This window comes from Heterodontus francisci, chromosome 17, assembly GCF_036365525.1.
Source record: "Heterodontus francisci isolate sHetFra1 chromosome 17, sHetFra1.hap1, whole genome shotgun sequence".
NCBI classification, from domain to species: Eukaryota; Metazoa; Chordata; class Chondrichthyes; order Heterodontiformes; family Heterodontidae; genus Heterodontus; species Heterodontus francisci.
The window spans coordinates 89339342-89354383 of NC_090387.1; the positions used below are offsets into that span (position 1 = coordinate 89339342).

Here is a 15042-nt window from a genome sequence, read left to right on the forward strand (position 1 = left end):
AAGAGATTTTTCAGCACAGACTATCACGATCAGATCATTAAAAAGTCACTTACTCATGAATGCAGCAGCCCCAAATATTCTAGAAGTTTTTAGTGCCCTACTTGTGAGTAAGAATGGAATATCCATGCACTGCTGTCATCTTATTGCCAAGACTAGCCTGCAGGTATGAAATAGCGCGCACTGTGGAGAAGAAGGATATCGCTCATACCAACGTCTGCATTTCCACATGCAACTTCGCATGTGTGGACGCCATGTTTTGCTGCCAGATGTACCCCATAAGAAAGGAGTTTGCCGAGAGCCTTGCAGTTATTATTGTCGCAAACTTCGGACCATTAATATTATTCGTTCAAAAAGTGGCGGTTACCTCGAAATGTAAAGTTGTGCCCATTTCTATAGAAATTTATGGTTCTTCCTTCTGCATAGGATGGATAACTATGGTAAACCGGTCCGTGCAGAAAGCCGCGTGAATATCACCCAACAAAAGGCACTCAATTCTGAACGCGCAGAGACCGGGTGACGAACGTCATCGTGACGTATTCCATATTAAATAAATTGAAGATCATTCTTACAAATCAGGATGGATTCATCACATTCAACGAGGGACTGCAATAATACGTTGTTCATAATGCTGAAGAATAAGCTGGCTCTGTGTCTCTCAGCTTTGGGGATCGTTTACGCAGGTGCCTGTTAATTTATTTACTACCCAGTCTCACTCAACATAAACATAAACTATGTAGTTATTGTTTTCATTCATAGACATACAGCTGCATTAAACTTTTTTTTAGCCTTTTTCTGTCCCTGGGATGTATTATAAGTAATTTTACATTGTTTATATTTAATAGTTTCGGCAGATACTTCAATCGAAGTGGTTCAACTTCCTGAAAGTCTGGCCTCAGTTCAAGGATCAAACGTTACTTTTCATTGTTCATTACCCTCCATTCAAGATAACTCGCAGGTGAGCATCGACTGGTCGAAAGAAGGTGACGATAAATACTTAAGTACAGCGACTGATCAGCGAAAAGTATTTGGTTTCATAAACAAATTCAACGCGTTTCTTCAGATCGCCAATGTACGCTTCCAGGACGCTGGAATATATTACTGCACTGTCAGTTATCAGGGATACACTACGAGAAGCCATATTGGATCTAATTTAACTGTATGGGGTGAGTATGGAGATAGCGCAGAATATACGATGCAATTCTGACTTATAAATTCATGTTAAATGGACCAAGCGTCGGAGAATATTTGCAATGAATATAACAAATCAGTATACACAACGGAATATTGGAAGTCAAATATTTCGTGCAAGATTTCATGTTACAGATAGTACTTCATTCTTCACATTATCAAATCTGGGCTACAGAAATATATTTGCCCAGCTGACTGGCAACAAATAAGACCGTTAGTTCAATGTGCCGTTGCTGGAACTACAATAAATTCATTTTCATAGTTATATATTGCAAATGGGATTGCTGCACACGTAGATAGCGATTATCTTCTCCACAATGCAACATGTAGCAGCGCAATGTTGCGTGCTTTACCATTTTCCGGAATGTCAAGAGCATGCACAGAAAGTAATTACATTGAAAAAGTCTTGGCAATCTGCAATACTGCCAGAATTTAAATCGGTGCAGGAAAAGGCCGACGATTGTTAGTCAAGTTAGAAATTCTTCCTTTTTTCTCATCTGGTCTGCCCCACATACGGCGCTCATTTTTTTAGAATTCACAGGAATACGAGTATTTCCACACGTCCACTTAAAAAACGCGGCAAGTGGTCATAAGCAAACGGTAATAATGGTTCGTAAATCCCTAAATCACGTGTGTCTTAATAATTTAATATATGACAGCATGTCTATCAATAAGGGTGTTAGTCTTGCTTGTTTTGTGTTCTGTTTTATAGTACCTCCAACTGCAGTGACAATTGTCTCCAGAGAACCTGGAAGGGGGTCAGCATTGTCCCTGACACTTGTGTGCCAAGCGGCTGCATTTTACCCGGACGTTATTAACTTCGGCTGGTATAAAGATGGCATTGAAGTTACAACCGGGATATATGTCATTCAGCAGCGAAACGCAGGCGGCCTGTATGAAGCTCGCAGCTATTTGGAAGAGACACAGCCTGTTCAGAGCGGAACTGTTTATATCTGTCTGGTATCACACATCACATTTCGGACTCCGTTAACTGTCACGCATGTTATTACATATCCTAAAGCAGGTACGTGGCCAGCACTATAACTGAGATATTCTAACTTATTTGTCATCAAAGACCCCATTCAAGTCAATACAAAACATAATTTGTTTTCCGAAAAATTTCGAGAGTATATAAAATTACAGTTGCAGCAAAGATTATGGCTCTATTATTTTTGCAGTTAAGTGCAAAAAAGACACAAGACCTGGAATTAACCTTCTGCATGTATGAGGTTCTCTTCGCATTACCAATGATACATATACAGTATTGTTTCCCTCGTTCAAAAATGTCCATTTTCCTATTTTCATGAATGGAATAGCTTTGATTAGATGTTACGGTGGTAGGCGGTAGAGGCGAGGCGATGCAGAGAATGATTTTACCATTTAGCACGGATCGAGAAAAGAGTGATTATGAGTTGGCAGCCCGTTTTACACTTCGCTTCATTTCCTTACCAATCGACTGCAATTGCCTCACTTTAACGGGTTCCGCACTTTAAGAAGGACGCCGAGGCCCTAAAGAGCGCGCAAAGAGATTTACTGAAATGGTAACTGAGTCAAAGATTTCAATTACATGGAGAGATTAGATAGACACGGATTGTTCTCCTTAGAACAGGGACAGTTAATGCATGATGACAGAGAGGCGTTCAAAATCATTAAATGACTTGATAGACGAATTGAGGAGAAACTATTTCCCGTGACAGAAGGTCTGGTACCCAGAATTTACAGACTTAAGGTTATTAATCAATTAACTACAGGGGGCATAGGGGAGATGTTTTGCTATAGCTGTACAGGAAATTGGTGAGATCACATCTAGAGTATTGTGTACATTTTGATCTCCTTATTTAAGAAAGGATTTAATTGCAGGTCAGAGAACGTTAATTCGATTGATTCCTGGATGCGAGGGTTATCTTATGATGAAACGTTGGACAGATTGGGTCTGTAGTTATGGGAGTTTAGAAGAATGAGAGGTGATCTGATTGCAACATATAAGGTCTTGAGGGGACTTGACAGGGTGGATGTGGAAAGGATGTTTCCCCTTGTGGGGAAATACGGGGTCTCCCATTTAGTAGAGATGCTGAGTTTTTTTTTCTCACAGAGTGTCGTGATTCTGTGGAATTTTCTTCTTTGGACAGCGGTGGAGGCAGTGTCATTGAATGTTTTTTAAGGTAGAGGTAGACATTTTCTTGGCAAATAAGGGATTCAAACGGTTTCGGAGTTAGGCAGGAAATGGAATTGAGTCCATACACAGATCAGCAATGATCTTATGGAATGGCGGTACAGGCCCGAGGGGCAGAATGGCCTACTCCTGCTCCTTGTTCATATGTTTGTATGTTCATTCTTTTTGAAAATCCCTTCCTTTCTCCAAAAGGAGCTATGATTTCTGAACTCTCGAAAATAGCTTTATAAATAGCCGCCGCTCCAACTAGGTTAATAGAAAATGTATCTTCATTCCTCGGGCTGCAACAGTATCACTAGTATTTCCCGGTTTCATAAATCAGTACTGTATAAAAAGAAACCAGAGATGGTATCGTCGTTAAATCATGGCTGCTAAACTACTTTACTGTGTAATTATAGAAAATGCGATTAATCCCGCAAATGATTTTTAAGTTTGCGACTGTGTTATACTTTCCACAATGTCTAACATTTTTCTGTAATTTTTTTAGGCAATTATCTGCTGATTTCTGGATGTATAGGATATAGTCTGATATGTCTACTATTCTTTGTCTTAATTTGGAAGCGACATCAATTAAAGGAAATGTAAAGGTAATTTTCCGCCATTTCTGTAAACTTTCATAGTAGCTTTATTATTTATTATTTCTTCACGCGACGTGAGCGTCGTTGGCAAGGCCTGCATTTATTGCCCATCCCTATGTCCTTGTCCCATTTTAAACAGTGACCCATGAAAATATAACTTCCTGCTTTGAGAAGGGACAGTAACTTGACTGCACACTAAAATGTACGAACGTGGGGCATCATCAGGATAACAAGAATGGTTGGTATTACAACTGGTTCTACATAATAGAATGTGATCATAACTCATAACTGTTGGTTAGTGGATCTGTCTCTCTCTCTTTCTCTGTCTCTATTCGAATTTCTAACAATATTCCTTCGTAAATATGGTCGTCTCGTTTGAAGTAACATCAAACACATCAACACGGATTCTTCGATCAAGCCTTGCTTTGTTTAATTGAATGGAGTGCATTGCGTATATAATTTGTCACCTTGACAGCTAGCTGGAAATAATTAAGAATCTCCAGCTTGATTTTGAGGATCTAATTCTATTCTTTGAAAATGTCCAATTCCTGTGTCTCTAATCATAATCACATTGTATGATTCTGCAGTCCAATTAGAACTTTACACATGCTTTCTAAAAATATTTAATTCATTTCAGTGCTGCATTCACTCGCTGTTTGCAAGAAATAGAAGAAATGGAATGGGAAGACTTTCGAGCAGGAACAAGAACAATTTCGAATAATGTAGATTTCTCTGAAAGATTGCGTCGATTACTTGTCAAATGTGTTTTCGAACTATTAATTCTTCAAAGTGCTAATATGATATCACTCATTTGTGGATTGTGAGCTTAAGAATAAGCATTAATCAACCGAATTGAGTATGTTATAAGTTAGAGTAGGTTTGTTTCGTTTCAAATAGACAACCTATTGAAGTTATTAAGGTTGCCAGATGAGCTTTATTTTTATCTGAAATCACTCGAACCACGACATACTTTTTTTCCCGACAGTCTGTGCAGGGAGCGGGTATCCTTTTAATAGCTCCAAGAAATCAAAAATGTAACGGCAAGAATATGGGGGAAAAAATGGTTTAAAATCACGTAACCCACAGAAAGGAAACAATTATTAAATCATGTTACAATTACTAAAACAATACATATTTCCAGGATGGATATTGCTCAGGTTAGCTGCTATCAAGGCCCATTACGCACAGCCTAAAATCGTTATGATGCCACAATTTCATTGCAGATTTTAGAAGTTTCGGATCAACAACAAAATGAACATAATACAGAATATAGGGCCAGCAGTTGTACTACGCGTCTGCTCTGCCGTTCAATTAACACATGGCTGTTCTGTATGTTACCTCCATATTCACGCCGTGATTCTCTAACCGTTGATAAATTTGCTTCACAAAATCTTATCAAACTTTTGAAATTTTTAAATGATCTGTTTTCAACAGCATTTCGAGAGAGTGAATTCCATTATATTCACTCCTGGTGCGTGCATTCCATCCCTGTAATTTAATCTTATTAGCTCCGGTACTATTCCGGGGAAGCTGTACTGTATCCTGTCTAAGTCCAACATATTATTCCTGGGGTGCATTGCCCAGAACTATATGCAGTAATCCATATGTGGTATAACGAGAGTTCTGTGCAGTTTTGCCTTAACTTCCAACCGTTTAATATTCCAGAGCTCGTGAGATAAAGGGCATTTTATTTTTTTTAAGGTAGTGTCCAGTAGATGTAAGTGTTTTTTTAATTTGAACCACAGATCACTTAGGTTTAAAGGAGAGGAATTTAGACTTTGCCGCTTTGATCTCTACCTGCTACAATTTTGAGTAATCGCTGAATAGGTTAATGTCCCCCTGCAATTCCCTTTTCAAGTGTGCACTATTAACGGAGCTGCACAAATCATGTCGTGCACAAAGTAAAATTCACGGTTCTCGATACCCTCATCCAAGTAATGTCGAAATAAATTGATGTGTACATCTGTACTGATGCCCGAGGTCCACCGATAATCAGAACCGGCCAGTTTGAGTGCATATGCATTACGTATCTTTTCTTTCCTTCATTGAAAGCAATTCTCTCTCAACGCCAATAGGTTGCCTGGAATTCCATGGTCTCTTCTTTTGAACAATTGCTTATATGTGAAAATGTGTCCAGTTCCTTCTAGCAACCCATATAATTGACATCTATCGACATTACTTTTTCTTCCACGTTGGATACCTCCTCAAAAAATCGATTAGGATCGTAATATTGCTGATATTATTGCAGAAAACAAAGGTTCATTTTCATTCTCCACTTTAAATGTGCTGTAAATTTCGGTTCTGGACTAAGGTTTGCACTTCTATTTCCGAATTAATAATGAAACAAGTATATTTCATGGAGTTACGTAGTGTCCTTTATCAGCACAAACGCGAATGCTATTTTGTAAGGCATGAAACAAGAACTAGAATGTTTGTCTTGTTTTTTTTGTAACAGTAATTAATCGTTCTGGAGAAAATGTACCTGTGGAAAAGAAGCAGATCAATGTTATTTTAGTTCACTGATCTTTGTATTCAGTTTCACCGTGTATAATTATCATTTTCATCATTATTGAAAATAACGTTAGCCATTTAAGTGAGCGATGCTTCCAAACGACCTTACACAATTTTTGCTCTACCTGTCCAAAATTTTCCGTATTGCGTATATTGACTAGAGTTTTATTCGCGATTTGACACAGCAGTGATTAGTGTTAGAACAAAGAACAAAGACAATTACAGCACAGGAACAGGCCCTTCGGCCCTCCAAGCCTACGCCGATCCAAATCCTCTAACTAAATCTGTCGCCTGTTTTCTAACGGTCTGTATCTCTTTGCTTCCTGCCCATTCATGTATCTGTCTAGATACATCTTAAAAGACGCTATCGTGCCCGCTGGCAATGCATTCCATGTACCCACCACCCTCTGCGTAAAGAACTTTCCACGCATATCCCCCCTAAACTTTTCCCCTTTCACTTTGAACTCGTCTCCCCTTGTAATTGAAAACCCCACTCTGGGAAAAAGCTTCTTGCTATCCACCCTGTCTATACCTCTCATGATTTTGTACACCTCAATCAGGTCCCCCCTCAACCTCCGTCTTTCTAATGAAAATAATCCGAATCTACTCAACCTCTCTTCATAGCTAGCGCCCTCCGTTCCAGGCAACATCCTGGTGAACCTCCTCTGCACCCTCTCCAAAGCATCTACATCCTTTTGGTAATGTGGCGACCAGAACTGCACGCAGTATTCCAAATATGGCCGAACCAAAGTCCTATACAACTGTAACATGACCTGCCAACTCTTGTACTCAATACCCCGTCCGATGAAGGAAAGCATGCCGTATGCCTTCTTGACCACTCTATTGACCTGCGTTGCCACCTTCAGGGAACAATGGACCTGAACACCCAAATCTCTCTGTCCATCAATTTTCCCCAGGACTTTTCCATTTACTGTACAATTCACTCTTGAATTGGATCTTCCAAAATGCATCACCTCGCATTTGCCCTGATTGAACTCCATCTGCCATTTCTCTGCCCAACTTTCCAATCTATCTATATTCTGCTGTATTCTCTGACAGTCCCCTTCATTATCTGCTACTCCACCAATCTTCGTGTCGTCTGCAAACTTGCTAATCAGACCACCTATACTTTCCTCCAAATCATTAATGTGTATCACAAACAACAGTGGTCCCAGCACAGATCCCTGTGGAACACCACTGGTCGCACGTCTCCATTTTGAGAAACTCCCTTCCACTGCTACTCTCTGTCTCCTGTTGCGCAGCCAGTTCTTTATCCATCTAGCTAGTACACCTTGGACCCCATGCGCCTTCATTTTCTCCATCAACCTACCATGGGGCACCTTATCAAACACCTTACTGAAGTCCATGTATATGACATCTACAGCCGTTCCCTCATCAAACAACTTTGTCACTTCCTCAAAGAATTCTATTAAGTTGGTAAGACATGACCTTCCCTGCACAAAACCATGTTGCCTATCACTGATAAGCCCATTTACTTCCAAATGGGAATAGATCCTATCCCTCAGTATCTTCTCCAGCAGCTTCCCTACCACTGACGTCAGGCTCACCGGTCTATAATTACCTGGATTATCCCTGCTACCCTTCTTAAACAAGGGGACAACATTAGCAATTCTCCAGTCCTCTGGGACCTCTCCTGTGTTTAAGGATGTTGCAAAGATATCTGTTAAGGCCCCAACTATTTCCTCTCTCGCTTCCCACAGTAACCTGGGATAGATCCCATCCGGACCTGGGGACTTGTCCACCTTAATGCCTTTTAGAATACCCAACACTTCCTCCCTCCTTATGCCGACTTGACCTAGAGTAATCAAACATCTGTTCCTAACCTCAACATCCGTCATGTCCCTCTCCTCGGTGAATACCGATGCAAAGTACTCGTTTAGAATCTCACCAATTTTCTCTGACTCCACGCATAACTTTCCTCCTTTGTCCTTGAGTGGGCCAATCCTTTCTCTAGTTACCCTCTTACTCTTTATATATGAATAAAAGGCTTTGGGATTTTCCTTAACCCTGTTTGCTAAAGATATTTCATGACCCCTTTTAGCCCTCTTAATTCCTCGTTTCAGATTGCGCCCACAATCCCGATATTCTTTCAAAGCTTCGTCTTTCTTCAGCCTCCTAGACCTTATGTATGCTTCCTTTTTCCTCTTAGCTAGTCTCACAATTTCACCTGTCATCCATGGTTCCCTAATCTTGCCATTTCTACCCCTCATTTTCACAGCAACATGTCTCTCCTGCACGCTAATCATCTTCTCTTTAAAAGCCTCCCATATATCAAATGTGGATTTACCTTCAAACAGCTGCTCCCAATCTACATTCCCCAGCTCCTGCCGAATTTTGGTATAGGTGGCCTTCCCCCAATTTAGCACTCTTCCTTTAGGACCACTCTCGTCTTTGTCCATGAGTATTCTAAAACTTACGGAATTGTGATCACTGTTCCCAAAGTAGTCCCCTACTGAAACGTCAACCACCTGGCCCGGCTCATTCCCCAACACCAGGTCCAGTATGGCCCCTTCCCGAGTTGGACTATTTACATACTGCTCTAGAAAACCCTCCTGGATGCTCCTTACAAATTCTGCTCCATCTACACCTCTAACACTAAGTGAATCCCAGTCAATGTTGGGAAAATTAAAATCTCCTATCACCACCACCCTGTTGCTCCTACATCTTTCCATAATCTGTTTACATATTTGTACCTCTATCTCACGCTCGCTGTTGGGTGGCCTGTAGTACAGCCCCAACATTGTTACTGCACCCTTCCTATTTCTGAGTTCTGCCCATATTGCCTCACAGCTCGAGTCCTCCATAGTGCCTTCCTTCAGCACAGCTGTGATATCCTCTTTGACCAGTAATGCACTGCTCCACCCCTTTTACCTCCCTCTCTATCCCGCCTGAAGCATCGGTATCTTGGGATATTTAGTTGCCAATTATGCCCTTCCCTTAACCAATGTTGGTATCATTAGCAAGACATTTGAACATTCACAACACGCACACTCCCGCTAGTAGTATACAGATTAGATTATCCACCAATGGTTACAATTTTAAATTAAAACTATTTTTGGGATTCCGTAACATCTCAACAAACCGACGCCATTCTTGTCCAAATCTAGAAAATTATTTCGAAATACTATAATCAATATCGAAGGAGACAGAGCGATTACAATTACACAATAAAGATTGTAGAAATATTTTACGTTTTCGCTTTTATACTTAATTTCTTCCTGCTATGAATTATTTTAATTTATGGCCATTTAAGGTTGGTGAAAAATATAATGTGTAACAAAAAATCGCATGAGTAATCATATAATATTTTTGGTTGGTAATACAGTTTTTTCAACATTTCTGCAAGGTTGTGACGAGTTATCAGAACCACTAGGATTTATCAAAGAACCGTCAGATATTGCACCCGCAATACAGTCTGATACTGACACCGATGATAATATTCGCAACGGGGGTCAAGAGATTACAATGACGCCGACTAGCGTTTAGGAATAAGGCATCGCATCTTATCACTTCAACAATCCTGTGCACACTTAATGTGTTTTTAACAGACACTGGATAAAGTATGCGAGAAAACTAAGTGTCTGTCAGATTTTTATTAGAGAGGGGGGATTTAGAATCAGCGTCCAGACTTGTAATATTGAGTTAAACTTTTCTCACCATCCTGCAAACCATACACATGTTCGGGTTGATGTCCAAAACTAAAGTGTTGAACAACAAAAGAATATTCGTCAAGTAACAATTTCACAATCTGTAATGAAATCAATTGACATGTAAATCTAATGCATTGTACTCGTGATATTACATACACACAGCGGGCAGAATTTTACCGGCCCCTCCTGCGGAGGTGCACCAATCCCACCCCATCCCCCCTCCCCCGCCGCTCGGGGGCGGCACCCAATTAAAAAACGGCACTTACCTCTGCAGATTCTGCAACCCGCCGCCTCTCCTGCGCACTTCCTGATTTTACTTCGAACAAGCGGCCGTCACGTGCCGTTCCGTTCACGAACAGAAAAGCGGCGGGTCGTCAAAGGCAGAATGTTTCGCGACGGGCGGTAAGTTCGGTTTCAGGGGTCTGACTCTGCATGCTGGAAGGGGGGAGGGAGGGGAGATGCTCAGGAGTCTCACTCTGCATACTGGAAGAGAGCAGGGAGGGGATGCACAGGGGTATCACTCTACATGCTGGAAGGAAGTTGCTGTGTACCCTCCCTCCGTAAACGGTGTACCCTCTCCATGTGTTTGTGTTTGAGCAAGAGAAAAGGCACTCCAGTCGCCCAGTGTTTGGGGAGGGTGCTACAAAGGGCAGGAGCGTTAAGGTTATAAGGATGGTGGGGAAAATCGCTGCAACTGGTAGGATCTTGATGTGGCCATGCTGTGCCTCTCTCAGTGTTGGCCAAGATGGGCGATCTCCTCTTTGTTAACATATATATGTCAAACGCTCTGCTCGATTGGGCTGACCGACATTTAGTTTTGGTGTTCGCAAGTTCTTCTCTTACTTCAAACATCAAAATACTCACCGGGTCCACGTTTAACCAGTGTTTAAAATTTGCAAAAACAACTGTTACCTTCACTTTGTTAGATATATTTGATTTAAAATATTTTCAAAATAATTATGTGAGAGACCTCGGCCGGTTCCCCACGGTTTTCTAAACAGGTAGGTTTGGTAAGTCTGAGCTGCTAGGCCTAGAGAGATTCGGCATTGTTCTTTCGCAACTTCCTCGTTCTTGATAGGACCACAAACAATAATTCTACCATGAGTATTTGTATAACAATTCCTTTTAGAACACCGCTGTCCAACATACTGCCCGCGGGACAGGATCCGGCCGCCACAATTGTCCAACGGGACCATGGATGCATTTCAGAGACGAGAAATTTCCCGTTGTCTTTCTTCAGACTGGATTTTTTATAAATAAAATCGCGCTTTCAGTTTCACAGCTGGCAGCTACTGGGCGCGAGAACAGCGGCAGAGTGCAACTTTGTTTTAAAAGGCCGCATATCACCCTGAGCTGTGTGAAGTTGGAAAACCGCTGTTCCCGATGACAGCAGCTATCAGCTGTTATCTTGACTTGCGGCTTTCAAACAAACTGACCAACCACAAAGCAGGGGAGCTCAAAGATCCCGCTCCCTGCAACTGTCAGGGAGAAAGAGAGAGAGCGAGAGAGGTGGAACAGAGAGAGAGAGGAATCGGGAGAGAACAAAGAGAGGGGAACAGAGTGAGAGGGGCAACAGAGAGGGGGAACAGACAGAAGGGGAAGAGCGAGAGGGACCAGAGATAAAGGGACAGAGAGAGGGAGAACAAAGAGAGAGAAGGGACAGAGAGAAAAGGCGCAGAGAGAAAGGGGCCAGAGAGAGAAAGAGGGTGGAAAGAGAGAGGGGGACACAGAGAGCGAGGACTACATGGGTGGTGAACAACAGAGGGGGGGGGGGGGGGGGGAACACAGAGAGGGAAACAGAGACAGAGAGAAAGAGAGGGGCAGAGAGTGATCAAGACCATTCCTGATAGATGGAGACCTATCTGGAATACTGCGCATTGCTACAAGAAGTGCGCAGGCAAACATTGACTACTGCACAAGCAAAAAAAAAGTCGTCTGTCACTAAATTTGTGTCTATTGTACTGACAAGAAAGTGATTCAATAATTAATCTTGTCATTGCAAGCTTCTTCACAAAAATGCACCTTCATTGCAGTTTGGATCAAAAGCGAAATACATTTTAATGCCTTTATCTTCCTGAAATTGTCTCACTGCGCCCCCATTTAAAACAAAAAAAAACTGTACTGTAGTCCCCACGCCAAAAGGTTGGACAACCCTATTGTTATAAATTCGATTTTCGCATTTCACTATGCCGCGACATCCATGGTTTCATCAAACAACGGTGCGATCCTATCTCTCGGTTATATCAATGTAGGTTTACAATTGTGCAACCAAATACGTGTTTAAGATCATGTTCACTAAGGTGTAACGGATCGGCTATAAATACACTGTTGAGTACACAATAGGCAGGCTCACAGACTCAGGACAAAGCAAATCCTTAACTATTTCTATAGAATTCCTGCTCCAAGATATTAATCATTATTACAATTCTGCATATTTTACGGCTGCCATTTACAGTGAACTCTCCAAAGTCTGATCGGAGCAGACTTTAGGATTAATTTCACAGGTGAACAGATCCATAGAATAAAGCGGTGTAAGTATTTCCATGGCATATGTGTCTATGGATACAAGGGACACATTGCTGTAAATTTATTCTGCTTAGTATTTCTTTGGAAATGGGTTCCTTACTGCTTTTTCTAGAAATACCAAGCAGGCGAAAACTTCAAAAATATCTTCACTGTGTCGATACACAAAGGAAGTCTTGGTCACAGGTGTTTAAAAAGGACAACTAATTAGTATTATGGGGGCAAATGTTCAAATGCTGTCGCTATGGTAACGGTTTAACTTCAGATCTATTCCCCAAATACCCGAGGGATGAGCACATAGACGAACGTCATTCTGTCCATATAGACCATCCTTCAAGAGAAATACATTGCTCCCACAACATACCATGCAATTACCTTTCGAATATCATTAGAATATTATTCGACACGTCCATAACAGTTATTAATTAATTTGTGCAATACACTTCTTACCAAAAGAAGTCATCAACTTGTCTTCAGACAGTCTGTCCGGCGCCTTGTCCCTTTCATTGTTGGTTAATTGTACAGGGGAAACTTTTTGCCACTTATTTTCTTATATCCTATTATGATGTATTATGTTTCTGTTGCCCATTATTGCTTTGCAATAATTGGACAAGGTAAGCCGAGAGGGTGCCTCACTCCCCTTAACCTAACCATGCACATAAGATTTTTGGCTACAAAAGCAGCTCTGAGGCTTGGTATTCTGTGGCGGTTGACTCAACTCCTGACTCCCAAAGCCTTTCCACCAACTACAAAGCACATGTCAAGAGTGTGGTGGAATCCACTCCACTTGCTTAGATGAGTGCAGTTCCATGAATACTCAAGCCGCTGAACACCATCTAAAACAGAACAACTGCTTGATCTGCACCCCATTTATGACCTTAAACATTCACACCCTCTACCACCGGCACACCATTACTTCAATGAGTACCATTTACAAGATACACTGCAGAAACTCGCCAAGGCTTCTTCGAAAGTACCTCCCAAACCCGAAACCACCAATAAGGAAGGCTGCAGCAGGTACACTGTAACACAATCACGTACAAGTTCCTCTTCAATCAACACACCATCCTGACTTGGAAATGTTTGGATGTTTCTTCAACGTCCCTGGGTCACAATTCTGGAACATCCTCCAAAGAGCACTCTGCCGTATCTACACTATAGGGGCTGTAGGGGTTTAAGACGGCGGTTCACCAGCACCTTTGCAAGGGCAATTAGGGATGGACAATAAATACTTGCATTACCAGCGACGCCCACGTCCTATGAACGAATTAAAACGTATCAGTCGGTTGACCCCCATATTCTAAGCCATCCGTTAGTAATGTTTCATTTTCATCAGACATGTAACCACATGAATTTCTCTTAATTCAAGTTTGCTTCCAGAACTCTATTCCATAATATCTGAGCTAGATCGTCGATATGCACTCCCACACCCTTTCCAAACTTAACTGTAGTTTAACATGCCTACCTGTTACTCTTGTTCTCTATTGTAGATAAAAATGAATGAAAACTTGCCAATATCATATGTCCAGCACCAACCACTGGACAAGTGCTACAAGATTCTTTCACATCCTTTTTCAACTGGCTCCCAGGATACCAATTGTATTAAGTCTGCGTGACAGCGTTAACAGAAATCTTGGTTTACGTTGATGAATGTATTACACATTCACTTTTTAGATAGAAAGTTGCACAGTAATTCGTGAGGCAGGTTTTTTTTTAATCGTTCAAGGTATGTGGACGTCACCGGCTAGGATAGCATTATTGCCTATCCCAAGTTGCCCTTGAGAATCTGCTCTGTAAAGTCCATTTGACCTGTAAAAAGCAATGTTATTTTCAATAGATGCCTTTTCGAAACGGTGGATTCCATGACATACTGATCTCCGATGTCGAATCTAGTAGGGGCTGTATTCCGTTGTTGAAAAACATAGGGGCTTGTTCCTACATTATCATATGTCTCACGATGAGTCTAAATACTTCATATTCATCGTCCTAAATTTAGCTTCCTAATATAAGTTGCATAGGTATAAATGTTCTTGTGTGATAACGGCGTCGTATCGTATCACATTAAAGCATTTTCGCTCAGTAAATCATATGTGTTGAAAAACTATGTTCACAGTGTAATAACTATTCAACTTTAATGTTTCATAGAAACGTTTCGCTTTTTTTAGTTTGCAGCTGAAGTAAGTCGTACCTGGCACCATAACGAGGAGTATTGCTAAGTACAGATGGCCGTTATATGGAATAAGTTTCTTATTTTACCAGTAATTGAGCCATTTACTTACGTCTGCTCTCCAATGATTCACGCAGTGGCTTTAAGTCACTTGATTGCAACATCAGAGAACCACAACAAGTTGTTGCAAAAGTTTAATTGCTACAAATTATACGCATCGTGTTTCGCAAT

General features: G+C 41.2%; 1 protein-coding gene across 1 annotated transcript; it reads left to right on the forward strand.

Annotated features, from left to right (window-relative positions):
- Positions 1 to 609: 609 nt before the first annotated feature.
- LOC137379259 (tapasin-related protein-like) lies at positions 610 to 7204 on the forward strand. The gene is made up of 5 exons (XM_068049975.1): positions 610 to 680; positions 843 to 1163; positions 1901 to 2212; positions 3849 to 3948; positions 4577 to 7204. Exons 1-4 carry the CDS (start codon positions 626 to 628, stop codon positions 3944 to 3946), a joined length of 786 nt encoding a protein of 261 aa, XP_067906076.1. The 5' UTR covers positions 610 to 625; the 3' UTR covers positions 3947 to 3948; positions 4577 to 7204.
- Positions 7205 to 15042: the final 7838 nt, after the last annotated feature.